General features: G+C 32.3%; 1 protein-coding gene across 2 annotated transcripts in view; it reads left to right on the plus strand.

Annotated features, from left to right (window-relative positions):
• Positions 1-23398, plus strand: part of LOC129942900 (glypican-4) — a 37517-nt gene extending 14119 nt beyond the window's left edge. Inside the window, exons 2-8 of one of the 2 annotated variants that reach the window (XM_056052022.1) lie at positions 14077-14241; positions 17001-17235; positions 18657-18813; positions 18950-19216; positions 21141-21676; positions 21744-21916; positions 21980-23398. In XM_056052022.1, coding sequence (XP_055907997.1) covers positions 14077-14241; positions 17001-17235; positions 18657-18813; positions 18950-19216; positions 21141-21676; positions 21744-21916; positions 21980-22413 — 1967 coding nt within the window. In that variant the 3' untranslated portion in view covers positions 22414-23398. Of the gene's footprint in view, positions 1-14076; positions 14242-17000; positions 17236-18656; positions 18814-18949; positions 19217-21140; positions 21677-21743; positions 21917-21976 lie in introns of both variants that reach the window. The other variant, XM_056052021.1, reaches the window with a different exon arrangement.
• Positions 23399-24402: the final 1004 nt, after the last annotated feature.

Below are 24402 nucleotides of genomic sequence, written 5' to 3' on the forward strand. Positions count from 1 at the left end.
TTTAGCGCTGAATGGCTTAAAGTGCGATGAAAATATTAAGTAAAAGGGTAAATATGTTGTTAGGTAGGATAGCAGTTACAACCGGGTCTTGATCCGAAGCTTAATTAGCACTGCAATACACCATTTTTTTGACACCATGAACTCGATTGATCGGTGGATGAGAGATGGTATGTTATAACGACATCTCAGCAAGCAATGGCTGGAGCCATTTCGTGGCCTTCATAAAGGAAACCAGGTCTTTGAATTTCATTTCGGAAAGGTCATTAAGATTTTGATAGTCCCTTCCCAAGAAGGCCATTTTAAAACTGATCGGGCCTGCCCTGCGGCGGAGGAACTGAATGAAAGTTACCATATCATTTAGTTGTCCACGATAAGGATGTTTAAGGGTAAATTCAATATATAAATTATACATATGTACATAAAAGTTAGAGAAATGTTAATATTTGTCTCCATTTTCTATATAATCGAGCCTACTATACCATACGACGAAAGATATCGCCACACGTTCAAATTGTGTGTGTTCTATGCTGTGCCAAGTGGACTTTAAGTAGTGTTAAGTAACACTTGAGAAGATTTTAATTGATTGATGCCTCTACTTGAAGAATTACTACAGTCTATTATGTGTCAGGAATTCGCTTTCGATACTAGGTACCTTCTACTATCAGAGTCACTTTTTAAATTTGTTTTCCAATACAAAAATTGATTGAGGAGAGGCTATTAAAAAAAAAAGACCAACATTTTTCAGATCATAAAGGGGCAAATTTAAAATTATGTTGAGAAAGAGCAAAGTTAACTTAATGTGCGAAATAGTTTACGCGTCAAAGGAAAATTAAACATTCTTTAGATTGCGAAAAGCAAAGAAGAAGAAAATATTTTGCCCACTCGCACTGCACGCACCGCCGGCCGGTTGCATAATGGGGCCACAGGTGATTCGAATACAAAAGTTGAATTCAATGTACCAACTTACCGGCTTGGCCCGGTCGCAGCCCAAGCGATAACCACCATCGAAATTCATGAATCGACTCGTTTCATCGAAAATATTTAATCAAATAATTTACCCGTCTCCTTTCCCACGGCGGCGCGAATGGCCGCCGAGTAGCCTCTAGCTAGCGAGTGTGTGAAAACCTGACTAACTAACCTGACTAACAGGGCGCTCGCTATTCGTATATACATGTGCTCAGCTCATCATCTTGGTTGGGTTGAGGCTCTCAAAACTCAAAACACACGCACCACACCACACAGTATACCTACTGTTGTGTACCCACGAAGAATTCAATCTCTATACCAGTCCAGTGCCAGTCCACCTAACCCAAAATTTATAATAGTGTATGCCAGGCCAGTTGCGAGCTGCCTTGCCAGTGTGTAGTGTTCAATTTGGGGCGCTCCGCACCACAGAAATGAACATCACCACGACAACGAATCCAAACCAAGGCAGTAGGAGGGTATGAGGCGATGATGATGATGATGATCATCATCATCTGAACTGTGGGCACCATGAAGATAAAGACGATAACACAACTAGTTAAGGAACACGTTTTGCTGTGGTGGCAGTGGCATGCATGGGAAACGGCATCGCCAAGCAAACGGATTTAGCAACAAACAAAACAAAAAAATACTGTGCATGCAGAGATGACTCGCATCAAAGGAATGTTGAGCATTTTTTTTACTCCGCTTTATTTATTTGTCTGTTTTGATTTGGAGTTTTTTTTTGTTTAGTGCTTTGCCACTCTTCATTGAATAATTCTATTTTAATTCGGCGTAATTAAGTTTCATTGTACGTGTTTAAGGCCTTTCTTGAAGCTATGTTCATAAAACAGAGTAATTGTTTGTGATGAAAAGGATTGATCTAGGCAGAGACATACGTTCTTTTTGTGTTTCTTCACAGTGATCCTTAAAACTATACAAAATCCATACATTTAAGTTCTTAGTTATTTATAAATATTGTATACCTATAGTAGCTTATTAAATGATTGTATTTGTTAAGCGCCATTTAACTTAAGTCTGTGGAAATCGTGTATAATGTAGGTAGTCATTGAATCTGAAAACCATTGAGACAAAATTTGTAACTTGCAAAATACAATAAATGATTTTGTAATAAAAAGTAAAATACATATATTCTGCCTCGAAAACTAAAGCACTTCATAATTTGATTCTTTTATTTTAAAAATCTTAAGTCGCATCTTGCTGCACTGTGTGGCACAAACAGAGGGTCATAATGAATGCAAAATAGTTCGTACGTTTATTTTATTTTCCCATAATTTGTCTTATGAAAGGAATCACCTGGAGGATATCTAAATTTATTCAATTCTTCCATTTGATTGGATTTATTCTAGCGACGAACGCTCGTCTCATGAATTAAAATATGTATCTGCATACACAAAAGAAATAGACACATGTTTTATTTTTGTATTTCTGACTTCGCTTTTTTCGAATGAACGTCTCGTGGTCATTTAATTGTTGTTTACAAATTGTGGTTCTATAGATTTATATAAAAAGCACATAAATATGTAGATATCAAAAAATTATCATGAGCTTATCTGAAAAAAGATATAGAGATCGAACTAAGCGAACATAAAAACATTGATAAAGACGCTTCTTTAAACTAATTATTTAAACTAATTGAATTGTCATTAATAAGCGAATCAAACATTTACATTTGAATAAACTAATCCACCATGTAAACAAATTGTAAATTAAGCATACATTACATACCTTTTTCATGTTAACATTATAATTGTAAAATGAAGAAAAAAAACATCAAAGAATCCCTAATGAATTAATTAACGTCTATTAGCTGCAGTGATGAGTAACACTTAGCATTCCAGTTCCAATCACCTGACCAGAAGGTAATTTCAGTCTCAGTCCAGCTTTCGTTGTCTACCTCTTTCTCTTAACTCTGCAAGCAAAACGAAATTAATTCGATGATAGATTTGAATAATAATTTGAATTCGATCGAGGTAACTTAATTTTGTGTGCTATGGATACCATACAGGTAGTTATAATTTTTGTATTTAAATCGAGAAAGAGATTGGATAATTTATTAACGACTTGAGATTTTAACTGATAATTTGTATTTCAGGAACGTTTGCGACTCAAAATTTGTTTGATGATGAACTTTTCTTAAGTGTTGCAGGCCAAATCTAAATTTATTAACCCAAGACAAAATTGAAGTTAGTCTCACTAGAAATCAAAATAATTCGTTTACGTTAATTTAGTTTAGTTTTACGAATAGCGTCTTTGTGGGTAAAAACAAAAATGAGAGAGAAATAATACCAGATAATGTGAAGACCGTGAAGTCGGAGTGGAGAGTGGACTTTAAATTCATCTCTTGGTCGTATCCATTTATGGCTGCATTGAATGTAGGTATATATTCGTATATTATACGAAAGTATCATCATGCCTTTGCTTCGGAGACGGTTAGTGAAAATGACATCTTGTTTTCAATCTTAATGAAATTAATGAAATGATTTTATTTTATTTTATTGGACAAAAGCAAAGACGACGACAACGCGACGACCTACGGACGCGACGACACAGCGTGGGCCATACACATAAACTTTACAAATGGATTCTTAATTAATTGCTGAGCCAAATGTATGAACTTTTTATTTATTTTTGAATGAGTAACAAGAGAATTAAGATATAATCTTGGAACGTAAATTCGGAATATCAAACATGAAGTATGTAGGTACTATACATGTACTTGTACAAAATCCAAGATCATGTGATGTAAAAATTAGTGCGTTTCATAATTTTATTGAGACTGAGGGAAAAGCATCTTAATCTTAAATTGTATAATTTTTGTTGAACGTGTTTTTTGGATGCGTTAAGAATTTTCTTTTCAAAAACTTGAACTTGTGTATAATGTACATTTTATATCAAAGTGTTTTTATTTCATATTTCCTTACCCACGTGTGCTCTCTTAAATTGAAACACACATTTTTTACTTGTTTGTCCAGGTCTATTTCAATATTTTGGACACGGTACCAGACCCAGACCATCGTGTACAAATGTTTACCTTGTGGCATTGTTCGTTTCCGTAGTATACTGTAGGTCGGTCGGTCTTCGTTGTTGTCGTCGTCGCTCGATGCGGGTGAAAAAATAAATGTATACATTTTCGTCTTCCTCGTACCTCTCCTTTTAATCGAAAATGGAATGTGTGTTGTTTACTCACCTGAGAAAACTTATGCTCGATTGGCCGGACCTTATATTTAATTTTTTCTTTTTTTATATTCAAACTCACCCCTGAACGGAATTTGTTTCTCCAAAGGTCTATGATTTTCAAGCATCTGAACCTCAAATATTTCCCTTTCCTCCATCATTATTTAATAAAATGTAGTTAATCTCTTTTATATTGTTCTTTTTTTTCACTCGTATTTCGAGAGTGTGTTTCGACGATGGGTGTTTTCAAGAGGAATGCCTGCCTAATACATTGGTTAAGGAAGGGGCCCTCTTGCTGCCACTGCTGTTACTATTTATGCTGCGCTTCATGCTGTGAGTTAAATTTAATAGCGAAGAATGATTTTGTTTGAAAAAAGAATTCGAATGTGACAGGTTGTTTTGTTTTTTTGACACCTTAATTGATTGTCGGATGTCATTAAGGTTCTTTTAGAAAACGATTATGTCCAGTTTGACTCCATGAAGAGGAATTAAATTTGCATAACATCTTGGGCGGTGTATCATGCAAATAGAAATTTATATTATCTTAAATTCACAGCACAAGATTATCATGATCATCAATTCAAAATTTGTTATATATTTCAATTTTTTCGCTAGGTTTGAAGTAAGTATACCAAAAAATTCGATTAGATAAATGTTAACGAAACCTGCACTTATTTGTCTTTATGAAGTGTGGTATTGAAATTTGCGTTTTTTGAGACAAGAAAATTACTACTTCTGTACTCAAAACCCAAAAGGTATTGTATCCTTTCATAGTTTTTCAGAAAGTGATTTTTAACTTTTAATCTTAAATGGCCAATTTTAGCTATTGGACCGCGTTTCCTTTTGATTACAAATGTAACTTCTGTATTGATCGATTAGAAAAATTTAGTTACAAGTTATTAATTTTCGCTATTTATGGGATTAGGTACATATATAAAAAAAATGAAAAAATCGTTCCACTGGTTTGTGTTTTAATTTAAAACAACTCATTTAAAAGATTTCTGTCGAATAAAAATGTTGAAGTATATTTTAATAAAGAAGTATTTTTCAATGACAGACATTTTTATGATCGCTTTAAGCGACCTCTCAAAAAATTCCGATGATTGATTTTAATAATAAAAACCAATGGTAGCTAACTAAGTAAAAAGTAAAGTTAAGCTATTTTTAAAGATTAATTAACATAGTTGAGAGAAAAGGATACATTTCGGACAGAGTATAATTTTTAAACAAATGTTTAAAACACTTAATTCTATTGCGAGTTTTGAGCAGTACAGATTTTGTTGAAACAAACATTTTTCTAAAATAGAAAAACCATGTGTAAACGTTTTCTTCATTTAGGATTTTTTTTCCAAGGAATCATAAAGTTCATGAAAGAAAAAATTCCATTTTCCCAATCTTGTCTTACAAGCCAGAGTTATTAAGTTATGAGAAGAGTTCGTCTCCATAAATTGTAAAATATTCGTCAAATGTTGTTTTCTTGAAACGATAAATAAACATCCTTTATAAAGATATTAATCTAAAGTTGAAATAAATTTAAATCAAAAACTTTTTTCTCTGCCTTGCCTGGGATGAGTGTATTACGTACAACCTAAAAGTAACTACGAGCAATAGGTATAAGACCAGTTTTCGAATTTCCCACTTAGCATCCACTTTATTCATTTCGTGTTGGTCATGAGAGTGCATTAGTTTACTTCGCAGCTACTTGAGAATGAAAACATAAATAAATAAAATCACGAAGTAACTTTAATCAGATGATACAATGGATATTAATACACAAAACTTCTTGGAATATGTCTCAGTCTCAGGTATGGGTAGGCATATAAATGAATGTCCACATACGCTGCGCCACCGCCGCGCCGCCAGTCTCAGGTGGGTACACAAAAAATGGTTCTAAACCTTAAACAAAATTAATAGAATTTTATAACAAGGCTATAAGAAAGATGCGATTTTTTGAATGCATATTACCCAGATGTGGTTAGAAGACATTAAAAAAGCACGCAGACAAATTTCATAAGAAATTCCGCTGAAGCTCAATTCTTGTGGTCTTTCTCAAACCCAAATTGTAAATTGATGATCTTACATATAATTTGACAGTGGTATTACAATAACCTAAATAAAACAACATTTTTAAATTCAAAATTATATTAGCAATTGTAAAAAGTTACATTTGTTTAAATACAAATTTAAACAGTATTTTGGTTTCATTGTGGCCAAATATAATATTGTTTCCAAAAGTTTGCCTTTTCTATACTTTTTGAACAGCAGTAGAAACATTCTAATTTGCAAATTTCTTTATTCGAAAAAATATGAGGTACTAGGTCCGTTCGCTTTCTTTCTGCGTGGGTGAAATTCTATCGCAAAAAGAAAAAAACTACAAAAAAAGTAAGCGAACGGGAAAACAACAAATTTTTTGCACAATTTTACTGTCAAAAAATATAAATTTTAAAATATCGTCGTTTCATTTCGTGTTTAGATTAAGGCAACATGAACTTCAAGCAACATCATGCTGGTCCATTTCTTTTTTTATGAAAAAAAAACTTGATTAAAATAAAACTTGAATATTGCAATCTTGTTGTTGTTCTTTGGGTGAAGAATTTTTTATTTTATAAGTGACAGCAAAAGCGAGCAATTTATTTAATTTATTTGTAGTTCTATCAAATTTGACACTTTTCACAAATCAGCCCAAAGAAATTTCTTGCAAAAAAAATCGTAGGTGCAATTTACGAAAAACTACGACATTTTTGAATACGCAAACAGGATTTAGTTAAATTTCGTAATTTTTCGTAAAATAAGACTGTTTGAGGAAGGTACGCGAACGGACCTACTATTGGGAAAACTTGCTAACGTGTTTTTTTGAAAATGTATACAAAGTTTTTTGAAGAAAGTAGTGACATTTTTGTTTGAGATCTGGTAGAAAAAATACAAATCCTTTAGCAAATATTGGAATTTGACATTTCAATTGTGTTCATATATGAGGTTTTATATTCTGTTCCATTGGAAAGATAAAAGATCTCTTAGTATTCGGAGCATAATAAATATGAACAAGATCAGATCAAAGTCGGCTCTGAAAGTTTTCTTAACACTCAAATTTCGTTTTAAAAAGCATTTGAGCATTTAAAGTTCAAAAATTTACATTTATTACTTATTAGTAAAATATTTAACTATCTATTTATACAAAAAATGTACATTCTTTGCCAAAGCAACTTGCTTTGTCCACAATTTGATTGATTTTTTCTCTCTTACACGCTTACAATAGAATAGAATAATTTGTTTCTGTTCAAATATAAAGTTAATAATTAATGTTTATAAACATAATAAACAGAATTTGGCCTTGGTTCAAACCGTCTGCCAGATGCACACTTATTTTTAACATTTTTTTTTCTATACTTAATGGTTTCAATGCAATATTGGGCGAGGATTTTCCAGTTTTCTCCATTTAGGACACATATCGACTCTGCTTCATTTAATATTGTTTTTTGAAAGTATACAAATATCAATTCTTTTAAATTGGGACACACAGATAAAAAGTGATAGGACGTTCCTTGCTCTTGGGCTTGCATTTTACACAAGCAGCAAAATGTTCTTTGGTCGCTAAAGTAAGGTCTATAATTCAAATTGAGTAGCTCTCCTCTAACACGGAAAATATTTGAAATTTCAAACAAGTTCAAATCATCGGTAAAATACTTAAATTCGTTCAAATTATACTCAAGTTTTGGGTATAAAGATCGACGCTATGACCCCTTGGCTTCCTCTATTAGATCTGATCGTATTGGAGCATTTATTAATTTTAGAATGTTTTTTTAATTTTGCCTTAAGATATCCATTAAAAATATCTAAAGATTCCAGAAATATCCCTTCCATTTTTTAACCAGCTGATATTTTTTGTATGCTGTGTTTTCCAAGATTCTTTGGTAGACGGTTGTCATTATATAAAAGAACTTTCATAACATACTCGAAGTGCATTCTTACAGTAAAGAGATAAAGAGTGGCAGTCCGGTTTCAAGAAGAATCATATAATTGGGAGTTGTCTGTGGCTTACATTTTTTTGCTCAGAACGTTCGGTAATTTTTTCCCAGCTTTTTGTTTGAGCTCTGAGCAAATAACAGGAAACTTTTGAAGTTCTGAACATACTGATCTATTCTACTTTCTTCTGGTTCTCTACGAACATGAACAAAGCAATAAGTCCTACAATAAAGCCAAGTTAAGTTTTTTTTACCCAAATATCAGCTTAAAACTGAACTTCATTGTTCTTTAATGAACTTATGTTTTGTTATTTGTATTTAAAGTTCTGTGTTAAAGGATTTTTTGACACTTCATATTAAGTACGAGTAATTCAGAAAATAAATAAATCATAGAGTAATAAAGTTCAGCTTTCTGTTGAATGAAAAAAACATTATCAACTGTCATTTTGACAGAAGTAGACTTAAATTGATAGTTAGGGAGACATTTCTTAACTAACTTTCCAGTCAACTTTCTATTAAAGTTGCCTTAATTGGAAGATAATTATTTGGTAGCTGGCCAATCAGATACTACTTTTTTTCACTGTCGTGTGAATCTGCCCATTATAAACATTTAAAGGACGACTTGGCTATTTGTCAATTGTGACATCACAAATCAGCTGAGCAATAAATGAGAAAAGACTTATAGAGATGGAGATATGTGTTATAAAATAGACATTTAGCAAATGACTACTTCTAAGCTGTTTAATGGGCCCTTTAAAAGAAGAAAATATTAAATTATTTGGAATTGCAGTCTCGTTATTAATTTGATGGGTATGAATAGCCAAAGAATGAAAAGTGATGAAGTTGGCAGAATATCTACATACACTGTTCGAGTACTTTTTAATCGACATACATATAGGTACTCGTATAAACACCAACAACATAACATCAGTGTTGAAACAAGTGTGTTTTCTCCACACCTTCCTTTTTCTGCCTCAAAACAAGTAAAATTAAATAAAACAAAACAAAACATAAATTTTCTTCAGCTCCAGCTCCAGTGGAGGACGATAAATAATGTACTGTTAAAAGTAATGGCTCCATCAATTAAAACTGTAAAATAAGCTTCATTTAAGGCATTGGAGTTGGGTGTGTTTTGCAGAGTTCATAAATTAAAATGTAAACATCACATCCAAATATAACTTTTATTTTTGTTTTTTTAATAAGGTACCTACAGGAAAATTGTAGTTCTAATGTTTGGAATGAGAAATTTCCAGTAATCTCAAACTGGTTCATTAAACTGAATGTTTATATGAAAAGTTTTTCTAGACGGATGCTGTGCATAGCCTCACAATGTTTAGATTAAGAAATGCCAGAGTGTACCTCAAGAGAAATTTGTACTTATACATTTTACGTAATTAAGAAGAAAAAAAAAGAAGTGATAGCGTACACCGCATGCTGTAGTTCTTCGGAGTCTAACAAACAGAAATCTCCTGTAGCTGTAGCTCCTTGAGCTCGCTCTGCAAACGCACACTCTCGATGTCGTCGTCGTCGCCTGGTCGGGGGTTAATGAATGCAAACAATCGCCTTTGCCTCTGTTTTAGGAGAGAGACCCAAAGCAGGAAAAAATCATAAAAATGCGCCACATCCCGAAGGCGAACATGCTGCGCTTGCTGGAGAAAAGGGCAAACTCAAACTTAAAACGCAAACATTTTCCTTCTTCACTGCGATTGCGATGTACTGTACTGAACGTTGTACACTGTACTCGTATCGTATCGTACGTTTCATTCAAGTTTCCCAGGGTCGGGAACACTTTACAAAGTCTTTTATGATGGGGCCTTTGTTTATAGTAAATGAATGGATGTAGTTTCTGTTAGGAGTGTTAGGTGCTTGACAATTTATGTTCCATCGCCACTAATCAATGCGTGTATAGTGTGATATTTTGTTTTGACGAGAAACTGAAAATATGAAAATTAAAAAAAATATAGGTAAATATTTATTCATTTAGAAAGTATTAACTCCTATAGTGGCGATGGCGATGATGGCGACAACTGCTGCTCCTAAGAATGGGCCTCCGAATAAAACTGTTTAAGGCGGCCAACACATGACACACAAAACACACAAGTACCTCGAAAACTTATGTACATTAAAATAAGTTTGTACAAACATTAAAGTCTTTATACCTTTAAAATGGTGCACATTCATTGTTGGCTCCGGTTTCCAGTTCCAGTCTCCGGTCTCCGGTCTTTGGTACAAGAATATGAGAAGCAAAATGTGAAACAATGTATAACTCAATAAGTACACTCCAAGAAAAAGAATTGCATGCCTTTGCTCTTGTGCTATGAGCTCTTGTGTTGTGCCCGTGATTGCTGTGAATGCATATTCGGTGCGTTCGCGAGTGCATTAAGAATTCACTTACTTTTTGTGTGCCTATTTTAAAACTTGAGTCTTGCTTTTTATTTTAGTTTTTGCTCGTATATTTATGCTTTTAGTTTGTCTACACACAATTGGACGCATGAAGTTGTATTTAGAGTTTTTGAAATATAATTTCCGTTCTTCAACCCCACTTCATGTGGTGCAGGATGCAAAATTATTATACTCGCTAAAAAATGTTATTTGTTTCCTCTTCGCTAAATCATTTGGCGTAAATGTAAATGGATTTTCTTTTTCTCAACATCTGTCAAACAACGACGTAGCATTTAACGTCAGACACTTGTAATTGAATTGAAAGAGCAAGTTTATACTGGAACTGGACGACAAAAATGTTACACCTTTTTTGGGAATTAAATCAAGCATACGCGACTTCAATATCCTGTATTCTATTTCTATAGCAAGCCAAAGTTACGAGTAAAACCTTCCCTTATAATATTTCTATCCCTTTTGAATTGGAGTTGTTCGTTCAAGGTTTTGGGAATAGCTTATAGTCTAGGTTGATACAATATCGTGATGGTGCGAAATGTGTTTTTATGCGAGGGTAGTTTTCTTTTAAGGAAAAGCTAATGCTTTTAGGTGGGGTTTATTCAATTCATTTCGTATAGTGTGGATATGAAAATCAATAAAATTTTGGTAGAAACCACATTTTCATTTTACGTATAACACAGTAAATTTATACCGATTTTTTTTTGTCCGTACTTATGTGGAAATATACATTACCTACACTATTCTTAATGCTTGTGGTGTGCAAAGATACTATAGCCCATGTTTTGGATCCGTGGAAAATATCAAGCTGGAGATTTTGATTGAAAAGTTTAAAAAAGGGTACCGCAATTTTGTATTATACCCAAGAGGTAAATTCTTTGGCTTCGAAAATATTCTAACGTTAATTTTAGTTATTCATTAAAATACCGATTTCAGCATGTACGAGTAGTTAGTATAGGAAGATACCTACATACATAATTTTTCATTATTCCGGTCCCCAGTCCTTAAAACATGAAATGTGTTTTTTATACATTCAACTATCACTCTTCCTTAAAACAATGACAATAGTTTCAATTTACTAAATAATGATTTGTTTATCAAAATATGAATATTTAAGTCTAAAAATAATATATTTTGGATCTGGCATTGATCAAACCCTTCAAAAAAAGCAACGTTGACCCGACTGCTTTATATTTAATCTATCCCAACATGGTAAATCCGGCTCGAAGGACCATTGTCCGGTGTGAAAAATGGACTATATGGGAATCGAAAAGCTTTAACCCTTTGTGTAAAGATCTTTATTCAAATTAACCAACAGATATGGTAGAATTGAGATGAATGTATAATTCATCTGTGAATTAATATGAATGACTTTACAATTTACAGGTAAATTATGACAAATAGTTAATGGTTTAGACGGCAAGATTGGACAACAACTCTATATAAAATTATTGAAAATTGTTTTTGAATTCACGGTTAATTTGAGAAAGGAGTTGCGCCCAAGACTTCTGGCATGACAGTCTTACGCACTAACCATTACGCCACGGGTATTTGAGTAAATTATTACACAAAATAAACTGTTTGTCTTAAGTTTCTAATTTAAACCTTGACTTAGTTTTTAAAAATCCCAAGCATTTAAAAGTATGTTTTTTTTTTAAATTTATTTACGAATTGAGATCTACATAAATAAAATTGAGCATTGAAAACAAGATTTAAATATTTTTTGATGACCTAAGCAAAAGTTCAGGAAACTGTTATTGCAAAGGCATAGGTTAAGGGTTTAAGGAAACAAGTCTCGGTTTTTAAGCTTTCTGAAGAAATGTATAGACGGGAAATTAATTCCTTTGCTCTAACATTCGTCTGCTATGACATCCAGTTTTTTTATTGAAAACGGTAAAGTAACACATCTTTAAGAGCAAATCTATGCGATATGCTCTCGTGATTTTGTTTTTAAAAATACTCTTTTTGTAATCCATCCACTTCATGCAAGGGTTGAAGATTTTCGTTTCTTCACGAAATGAAACTTTAATCGGGGGATGTTTCGTCTATGTCATTTATGTGCGTTTAACCTAACCAACTTACTTCGGTAAGGTGAAATTAGTTTTCTTCTGTTGAACATCAGGGGGAGGAAAATAAAATCGATACCTAAAGAAATAAGTTTTGGTGTTACCAACATAATAGGACTTTGAAAAAATAGTCCTATTTTTGATAGATTCTTAAATATTAAAATGAATGTTTTGTTTTCCTGAAGTTTAGCTTTTAAACCCTTTACTAAACCAAATGAAGCTACATAAACCTTGAAATATATTTAATTGTGCTCCTAGCGCAAATAGACGATAGAAGGTACATCTGAAATGACATGACAAAGTATTTTCGAAAGGCTCTAGATTCTAGAATGTGATTTGTTATTATGTTGTCTTTAATCATCAATTTTTGTCCTGGACTTAGGTTAACAATCGGTCTTAATAAGCTCTTTAAAAGCAAACCATAATCAAACAGTAGATCACTTTAAGAGTGAGTATCCGAGTATCCAAAAAACCCTAGAAACAAAACTAAATAGTAGGTTGCATAAAGATAGTTATACCAAAACTAGGATTTTTTCCATCTTCAAAGATTGGAAACGTGAACAATGTCAAAGCTATCCTTTGAAATTTATTTGTATCATCAATTCAGTTTCTAATGGCTTACAAACAAAAGTTGACAAATGGGCATTTCTTGATTTCTCCAAAGCCTCCCCAGAATCAATGTCTTAAAAAGGATGTCACCTAGATTCACTTTGAATTGTTAGTAAGAGTTTGCAGATTTAACAAATAGAAGTCAAAAAATTTCCTTAAAACTCTGATATTTACTTTCGCATAAAGAAAAAATATTGTCGATCTTGAATTTAATTGAAAAATGTGTTGAATTGTTCTTTTCTACAACTTGAAAAAAAGAATTACATTTTTACGTGGTGAGATTGTGTATGTGATGATTCCATAAGACTGGGTTTTTATGTCCCATGTTATATTTATAGCTTATTGTAAATAAATGTGTAATTTAAACGTATGCACATGCACAGTTTGTCTTTTAAAATCCACTACTTAAATCAATGCCCTTGTCCAATATTTTAACTCAATATCTATGCGAAGTCTTTACACTTTACTTATTCCCATCGCATGACATAAAAATCCTATGAATATTTATAATTCATTTTAGAAAATAATTGTATAGAAATGAAATATTAGAGATGATTCAGATAATGCTATATTTAAAAGCTTATATAGGTACATAGGTAGCTCTGATAGAAGACGAACATTTCCAATTCGAAAAGTTCAAACTTATATGCCAATTTATTTTTGGAAATAATTTTCAAAATTACATGTTTAAATAATTTAATGTGTACGTTCAATTTAACACATAAACACAACACCCAATCAGTTGGGTGTCGATCGGGGTGCTGGGGCTTACCAATATTTCTTCTGTTCCTTTTACAACATTAATTATTTCCTGCCTTCTTTTCTTTTCCCATTATAAGCCATAAGAGATTAAAGTTTGTAATTTGTATTTGTTTTATTTACAGAAATGGTTTTGAGGTACTGTGAATCACCCTCAGTTGGAACATGTTGTACTTATAATATGGAAACAAAGATGGCCATGTCTTCCAGACTTCATCTCGAGAAAAATTCCAAAGAAGAAATAAACAGACTATCATCGGTGCTTGGTGCAAAGGCACATAAACTCAATGGTAAGTGAATCATTAACCTATTTGTACCTAAATAAGTTTCAATGCTTGATCATAATTTATCCTTCAGTAATTGTTTCAATTTTACGCTGTACCTATATATGTACGAGTAGACGCCTACTCTTCAATACTAAATTAAATGTGTGCTGCTACTACCGATGCCTCTGGTTCTATGGTTTTATAGTAGAAAGACTGCACATACTCGTAGCTTTTCCGTCTTTTCAAGATTATTAAGACAAATGTCTTCTAGAGAGGAAATGATTATTTTTCTCTTCAACACTTTAGGAGTGTAATTTATCGAAGTGCATACGTAAATGGTGGCACATTCATTGTTTGGCACAGTATTACATTGGTCAGTAATTTGTTGTTGGTTTACTAAATGAATCTACTTAATTTTTACCCGCAGACTTTTTATAAGTAAGAATTTAATGCTTGTCAAGTTGAACAGTGCTTTGGTAATACCCACATTTAATTTTGTAATCGGCTTATAGGCTTGTTGAGATTTGAGTATCTAGATATCACACATCACTTGCGACCTTGACAGATAATTGTCGCATTGAATTTAATTAAATGGAATTTGGCAGACATATGTATGTAGTTGATCTTAAAGGATTAAATAAAACTTGAAGCAAACATGTGTTTATATGATTATTTGTCAAAATGGGACTGAATTATGTATATCACCATAACAACGACATTTACATACAAAACCGTCTGCTTAACTATTCAAAAAAAAATGTAGGCTGATTTTTGAAAGCCACATAAGAAGTTTCGATGTTGTTGTTATCTATGGTTTGACAATTGAGAATGACTAATGGCTAAACGAGTTGAATAGCTGTTTTGAGAAAGCTATCAAAAATAAAAACAGCTTTCAGCTGTTCAAAGCCAAAATAGATCCTAATCACCTTCTTAAATTCGGAGGCAATTAACTAATTGCCTATTATGTACAGAACATCCTCGAATACATCTTCAACTAACATTTTGTATCTTTTTCTTTACCAACAAATACAAAAGGCTGAAATCAGTTTTCAAGTTTCTTGAAATTCTAATATGTGTGTGTTGAACCAGTTGGTTTGAAATTCTTGGATACTTGTGGATTCCTTTTTTGACATCTCAGCTGTTTTTGATCAGCTGTTATTTTAGGCGTAAAATACTAACAAAAAGGTATCCGGATACCCTATCTGTCTGAGATTGAACGGAGTCAATAAGTCATTTCAAAATTAAATTTTGTCTCCAACCACGTATTGCAAAAATGTCGGCTTTAAAGTTAGTGGATATTGATTTTGACATTTCACAACCAGTGAAAAACGATAGAAGATATTTCAAAAATGCTGGAATATGAAAATATGGAAAAAAAGTTTCAAAATACAAACATTTAGGTGTGTTTGGGATTGAATGGCTTTGTAGTTGAATTTTGCATTCAATAAGCAACAGTAGAACCGGATATGATCCACACCTTTAATGCCCCGTTTGATGGGTATTTACGTGGCTATGCAGTTATAAGAAACCCGCTTAAGTGCACAAAAAAACAAATCTATGTTTTTATTTATATGTATTTGTATAATGATAACTAAAAAAAGGTCTTCACCATTACAGTATGTACAGATTATTATATTTGAATTTTGGCGCTTAACACACAGGAAAACTCTAAGGAAAAAAAATTTGTTTTTATTTTTTTTCCGGTGATTTTTAATTTATACTTTTAAGAAATTTTAATTTTAATCATCTATACAAAATGAAATGCCGAATCCAATAAATATTAGTTGTCAAAAATAGAAGTTACTTATTATGGTAAAGCACTTAAGCGAGAGGCACTATACTTAAATTTGTATTACGTAGTCACAAGGTATGGCAATTCAGCTTAAATCAATTAATCCCAAATTGCGTAAATTTCTTCGCGAAGTTCGTCCATTTTCGGCATATTTTATTGAAACTCATCTCTGTCAATAAGCAATATTTCTCTTAAAAAAACACCCGATATTTAAGTAAATATTTCATTTAAATTATTTATTTTATTACTTACCTAGTTATTAATTAACGAACACATATTCAACTCAAAGTGCATTATTAAATACACTCAACAAGAAGATGATTACTTTAAATTAAGAAATCATACCTATTTTCCATTTCATATCATTTTCAATATTTTCTTGTTAGAACTTCTGAACAGATTTTTAGTTGTTTGAATTAAATACAAATATTTTTCTGAACCATTTAATTACAAGTCCCACTGTTTCAACGCTCCATTTCAAATGGGGTGGCGCAACAGCTCCATTTAAATAATTGAAATAAAATCAAGTAGGAAATCCAGGACATTCAAATCTTAGCCATTTCATGAACTCCATTTACAGCAAGAAACATTTCAATGGAATAAAAGTTACTTAGTTGACCAAATTTTATTTTTAAATCTTCTCCGAACTCATTTCACATTTTTTTGAAAAGTAGAAGGAAACCAATAATATTATAAAGAATCGAACGCATAATGAAAAAACCTAAGAGAATTCTTGGTACAGGTTAATATATTAAGAACTGGCTTCCAGTCAACTTCAAGACTTGTAAAGTACATTATTTAAATTATCATAGATAGAAAAGCACCACCACAGATTTGTATTTTTTCTGTGGTATAAAACATACATGCTACGTAGTTTCAATGTTTTAAATTAATTTTCTCATTAAGAAATGTGTTTATTATAAAGATTTTTATTTGCAAACATTTCCATTCTACTAATAAATTAATACTAACAAAAACTATATTTTTCCAGATGTGTTCAATCAACTCCTCGCAGAATCCAAAAAAGAATTCCATTCAATGTTTAAGAGGACATACGGTGTAATATACGAACAAAACGCCTACGTATTTTCCGACTTATTTACGGAGCTGGAAAAGTATTACTCCCGTGGAAAGGTGGATCTTGGCGAAGCAATGGATTCATTTTTTAACACACTTTATCAAAAGATGTTTACAGTTTTGAACGCACAATTTGCCTTTGATGATAAGTAAGTTGACAAAGATTCATACGATATGAGTTTCATTTATTTCTTTATTAGTTTGTAGTTTTTTTTTTTTTTTGAAAACCTGTATGCACCTTTTGTGGATCTCAAACCACAAAAAAGGATTTATCTTTGTTGCTTTGGCCGCTTCTGCGGAAAACATCAAAGTGTCTTAATCATACTCGTAAAATAGAACAAAGAACAACATCCGTAATCTACTTAGAGTAGTATAAGGTATATCATTACAAGTCGGCGAACCTGTTACATCCATCCAACAGCTTGCTGCTCTTTGTTTTTCCTTTATTTCATTATAATTCTTTTTTTGTTTTTGAGATAGGAAACACCCAATGATAAATGTAGAGTATCGCCACACATCAAGAAAATAGACCCCGCCAAGATTGAATTTCTGCAGTCTGCAGGCAGAAAATAGATAGTTCTTACTACATGCGGTCGCAAACCAAAATAAAAGACATAGCTGATGATGGAGCTATAAAAACCACCAATCAACGCACGTCTTCCGTGGTACAATATTGGATTTAGGTGTGAAGTAACCAGTTAATTTTGTATGATCTACTATAGCTTCTGTCAATTTGCTGCTGTTAGCAGTTAACCATATAACCAGCTAACCACTTAGGGATAATAAAAGAACTCTAAGCGTAGTCTATTGCTTATTGCTAAGCAGAGTGTGTTGATTTTGTTGCCAAATAAATACAACTCAGCGAAAGCTGAAACCTCGATCGTACCGCAGACTTATAAGTGCACTTCAATTCATTCATGCAACACCTACCTGCATGGTCTTGGTCTGTGTGACTGTGGCACTCTATCGTATGTCTATCCTCTATTTGAGATATTATGCAGGCAGTGTTTGAACTATATGATTACTGGTTTATTTGCATTTGCAACACAAAGTCAATTGGGGTTGCTTAAAACAAACATAAGAAAATTTATCTTTTTCAGTTTAATTGTTATATCATTTGATGAAAATAATTTCACATGATAGTAAAGGTTCCACTTAGAACTAGAAAAGTTATGTACATAATGTGTTTGTTTATAGGTCGGAGATCTTTCCAGATAAGCCTTCCATGAAAAGTTTAATATTATCTTCCAATAGTTTGTGGCTTCAAAAGAAACCGAATGTTTCACTAAAATAATTTAATTAATTTAAATTTGATCATGCTAAAGATCAGATTTTTTCACAATGAATTTAATTTGTTATATGATTTCAACAATTGCTACAGTTAAACGGTAGTAATCAACGTTAAAAAGAACATAACATTTAAGATAACTTATTGGCCCTGAACTTGGTATTATTTTAATATCATTTTTAAAAACTCTTTACCCTGCCTAAATTAACGCCGTTTCAAAATAGTCGATATTTGTAAAAAACATAAAACCAACCTATTTAATAAATCATGTTTTTCTTTCAGATATTTAGGCTGCGTCAGCGAACATATGAAAGAACTGAAGCCATTCGGTGATGTGCCCGATAAACTATCCCTCCAAATAAAGAGATCGTTTGTTGCGACACGAACATATGCCCAAGCACTGATGACAGCCTCTGATGTTACGAAGAAAATGATGAATGTAAGTTTAAAAACTCTTTGATAAAAATAAAATCCAATTTCGCGCAGCTTTAACAAAATAAAAAAATATAAAAAATATTATGACAACAAAATAAATAAATATAAATATATACTAACATCATATCCATTATAAATAGATCCGTCTGAATGCTGACTGCACGGCTGCGCTGACAAAGATGCAACATTGTGGAGCTTGCAAGGGCTACGTAGAGAAACCTTGTACGAACTACTGTGTAAATGTGATGAAAGGTTGCTTGCACTATTTCCACGAACTGGATATGGAGTGGGATAACTTTGTGTCTTCGATGGAAAAAGTCGCTGAACGTTTGTTAGGCTCATTTAATATTGTAATGGTTGTGGAGCCAATCAACATAAAAATCTCTGAGGCCATAATGAATTTCCAGGTAAGGCATTAATACTTTTATCAATTAAAAAAAAAAAATCTAAAGAAAAATATCTGGATACTCGGATGTGCGGTTTTCTATTTTTTTTTTTGCAATGCATTTAAGATTAAAAACGTCGCCCACGTCTGTTTAGTTTTCATATTAAGTTTCCAATTAGTTTAGAACTTCTGTTATATTTTTTTAAATTGATCATTTTGAATTTCGTTATGCAATATGTACAAGGCTTTTTAAATAAAAAAAAAGTTTAGTTGTTAAAATTTCATAACCTTTTGCGATCTCGGGAATCATCTGTGATCCTAATTTCAATGATTTTGTTCTGCGTTATTTACTGTTTTGTGCCTACAAGTTGTAACTCTTGTTCAATTGTAAGATTACTTCGTTTAAAAGAAGGCATGTCGGCCCACAAGAAACGGAAATATTTGTTTTTATTTTGTTTTTTAGTTTTTCATTTAATTTAAATAAATAAGAGATTAATCGTTTATTCTACAAACAAAAGTATTCAACAATTTGAATCAATAATTAATTTCGAGGTGGTACCCGTGGCATGATGGTTAGTGCGTTGGACTGTCATGCTAGAGGTCTTGGGTTCGATCCCTGCCTATGCCATCTAAAATCTTTTCACGGGTACTGCCTCTTGCGAGGAATTGACAACTTCTCCAAGAGTAACTATTGTCATGAAAAAGTGCTTTCTCAAAATTAGCCGTTCGGAGTCGGCATATAAACTGTAGGTCCCCTCCATTCCTGACAACATTACTCGCACACAGGAATGGTTGAGAGTTGTAAGTCACTAGGCCTTGGTTCTCAATGGACTGTCGCGCCACCCAATTTATTTATTTATTTTTTAATTAATTTCGAGACATGCAATTTTTTGACGGTTAGAACATTTTCAAAAATCTCAGTTTGCGGTTAATCTTGATGATTCAGATTGTGAAGGATAAAATGCAATATTAGACTTGGAAATGGGCATCGTCAAGCATTCGATTCATGTAGGTCAAATGTAAGTTTCAAATTCTGGTCTTGTTATCACCTCACGCAGTGGACGTTTACGTAGGTACTAACAAAAAGAAATATTATTTCACCCAGACCTTACCAATTGGCGAAGATAAATAGAACTAATCCATAACATGATAAAAAGATAAAAGGGTGTGTTCAGGTTGCAGACATTTCATCTTCATAAAGTGTAATAAATGTAACATTTTATACCAATAAACCCTTTTTAATAACATTATTACATTTTAAAATATTCCTTAAATTTATAATATTTTTTTTAAATTAAGTCCCAGAATATCACCTACGATATTTTGTTATCATATGATAATGTCCACCTTCTTTAAGTTCCATAAACTTATTATTATTTGTTAGGCTTAGTGAAACTCGTTTAGTAAGGAAATTTGCTCAATGTAGATGATCTTATTTACAATAAATACCTGTACATTCAAATTGGTTTGTGAGACGTAATTTGTATAGTTTTTAACAATTTCAAAACCTAACCTTTTAATCAGCTTTAAGCGTTGAATACCAACAGTAACTTCCAAAAAAATTAAATATCAATATCTATTATCAATATGATTTCATATCTTTAAAATGCATTCACTGTAGCTTTAGTGGATTTTGAAAGATCAACTGTCATATACAATCTTCCATCAATCTTGTGTATACGATATACATCCGCTTCGAAAGAAAGTAAAGATTGTAGTTCTGAAGTGGTTATTGTTTGTCACGTCAACTTATCCTTTTATGAACATAAACATAATATATTCTTTGAACGTTGTTGTTGTCGACTAAAAAGTCACTCACAAATCTATTGCATTTGTTTTCCTTATCATTTCATCATTTTTGTGACGTGACACAAATAAGAGCAGATTGATGATTTAAAAATTGAATTGATTTATATTTATCTTATCGTATCGCGTTTGATTTACAGGAAGCAGGGCAAGACATATCAAATCAGGTTTTCCAAGGCTGTGGTCGCCCTTCATTGGGTCGAAAAAAACGTACAATAAGTCCAAAGTTTGTAGAACCAAATAGTAAAACGACTATGAGTGATAACATGGAGGCCGATACCATGGATATCGATGCGACGCTCGATAATGAAATTATTCTTAAAGAAAGTGCTCAGCAACGTGTAAAACGCACCATTGAATCTGAATCTGATTCGGAAGATGTTGCTGTTTCTGATCAAGAGCAAAATAACCCACCTAAAAAAGGTGGTGGTGGAGGCAATGGAGGTGGAGGTGGAGGAAGGAAAAACAAAAAGAAGCAAGGAAACCGCAAAAATGACGACAGTGACTATGTTACCCGCGAACCAGTGCTAGATAAACTTATAAAAGAGATCAGACAGACGGTTAAGCAATCGAAAAAATTCTGGTCAAATTTACCATATCAGATATGCAACAACGAAGACATAGCTGCTTTATCAGACGAAGACAATAATTGTTGGAATGGTCATACAGTAGATAGGTTTGTATGCTTGAAACGAAAAAGAAGCTTAGTACAATTTTAAAACAAGATTTTCTTTTATTTACAGATATATGCACTCTGTCACCACAGAACATGGATCTTCTAATCCGGAGTTCCCTGGTAATCCAACATCCACTAAACAACAGAGTTCTGTTACTTCTCAACTATTTTATCTAAAGACTGCCATTAGTCATTTGAGAAATGCCTATAATGGCCAAGATGTTGAATGGTCCGATCAAGGTAAAGCTGAGAATTTAAATAATTGTTTTTTTTTTTAACAAAATGTACATTTCTTTTCAGAAGAACCCTACTTTGGCAGTGGGTCTGGATCTGGAGGAGGAATCGATGACGAAGACGACGATGATGAGGGTTCAGGCCTTGGCCCTGGCTCATATCCCACCTTCCATAAACCAACTGTCGCCAGTGGCAATACTGAACATCCTTCAGTACGAGTCAATAAAATTGATAACAGCGATGACGAAGACGACGTTGGTGGTGTTGTCGAACACACCTCAGGTCCTGGTCGAAACGATGGTACATCCGACAATGGTGGTACCCATAGAAATTCGCATGAAGAAGAGGATGAAGTGGGTGATAATCATCTTAATAATGAACCAAAATTCAGCAGTGCAACAAAACTGAAAAACTTACGGTGGTCTGTGCTTATGTACTTACTAATCCCGTTCTTTGCTGTGATTCGATTTAGTGGAAACCTTCACAATTTGGATTTTCTGTGATTCTGAAATCTTCAGAAGGTCTTGTGTTTTATATTATTTTATTTTTTAACTTAAAATTAAGATTGATTTTTGCAAAAGGGTTTGTGTGTTGAATCGAAACTGTATTAAGAATATTTATATAATCCTTGCTTTTATTTTAAACTTCTTTTTAATCGATGTATCGTAGGATTATTTTTTTAATTTTTCTATTTTGAGCAGACAGAGCCTGATTTTTAATCAAAAGAAAAAAAGAAGTGAGTTGTATCTGTACCAAAAAAAAACTCGTCCTGAAATAGTGATAACTTTCGCTTTTTCCTATCCATACATTTTATTTTTATCTTTTAAAAGACTTCAACTTTTTTTTTAATGTTTGCACATAGATGTCCATATGATTTTTCAATACTATTCTAGTCCCTAGGTAACGTCAGCCATAACGACCCAGTCGTAACCAATATTGTATGGTTTTGTTGCACTGGCCTCCTTGCCTAAATCATATGCGACACTTCAGATCTCGATTAAAATTAAAAGCAAATATATCAACAAAGTCCTTTTTTCAGTTTCAAATATAAATTAATCCCTTTAAAAGTTAATATTACGATTAAAAGAGTGTTGAAAGCAATAATTATTATTTTACAGTTTCGATTCTGCGACTCTTAAAACTTAAAAAAAGAGAAAAGTATTTGTAAAACTTAATTAAAAAGATTCAGAGTGCATTTATGATAAAAACAAATGAAAACTACAGATATACGTAATTCAAGGAGTAATAAAATTTAACCATAATAAAAGTGTGTATGATATGTGTGTGCGAATGTGAGAATGAACTAAATAATACATATTGTTGTGTGAATGCATGTTTTTTATAATTTTGTTTAGAATATGAAATAAAATAGTATTTTTTGGATATATTTACCAGAGATAGATACAAAATAAAAGTGGTTGTCAGGTTTCAAGTAACAAAATTGCAGCACAAATTTTCTGTTTTCTCAACGATCATGCAAACAAAGAAGTTTTATCAGAAAAAAATATAAACTTACACAGGTACTAACAAATAGAAACATATTTAATAAAAAAATAATAATTAAAATAGAATGTTCATCTACAATAAAAAAAAAAAGAAAGCTTCCACAACAGAAAAAGAGTGTGTAGAAATGTTTGATTTTCATTATATGTAGGTATATGGCCGTTTTATCAGTTAGATCATATTGAAAATTCCCTTATTGATGTAGGACTATTATAGACCTTCCATACAACCCTACTTAAAAGACAACAAATAAATTCTCAGTTTCCCTATCAAAATAGAGTGACAATTTCTTTTAAATGTCTTTTGGTTTGTTGTCGTATTTATGTGAAATACATACAATTTATCGGTAGTACCCGGGCTTGATGGTTAGTGCGTTGGACTGTCATGCGAGAGGTCTTGGGTTCGATCTCTGCCTGTGCCACCAAAAGTTTTATTCACGGGTACTGCCTCTTGCAAGGAATTGACAAATTCTCCAAGAGTAATTCTTGTCATGAAAAAGTGCTTTCTCAAAGTAGCCGTTCGGATTCGGCATATAAACTGTTGGTCCCCCTCCATCCCTACAATTACTCGCACACAGGAATGGTTGAGATTTGTAAGTCACTAAGCCCTGGTTATCTATGGACTGTTGCGCCACCTAATTTATTTTTACTTAAAATTTATCTAAGTACGTAAATATTGTTAGGTTCAATGCTTAATACAAAACGAAAGCACTTTAAAAGTGTATTTATTTTATTTTATTTTCAAAAGCAATTCTTTACCACGCACTGCCTACAACTACTTAAACAATCAATCATTATGTTTAAAAAATTAAATATAACTACATAATTTAATTTGTCCCCTAAAAAAAAAAAAACATTAACCAAACTAGTTTGATTATTATTACATAAGAATTAAAATTAACAATGAATGTGTAAGAATAACATTAACAGCAATAAGATAAAAAGTTAAACATATATCATTACTTTAGTAAATTTTGTTTATATAGTAAT

Source organism: Eupeodes corollae, chromosome 1, assembly GCF_945859685.1.
Source record: "Eupeodes corollae chromosome 1, idEupCoro1.1, whole genome shotgun sequence".
Lineage (NCBI taxonomy): Eukaryota > Metazoa > Arthropoda > Insecta > Diptera > Syrphidae > Eupeodes > Eupeodes corollae.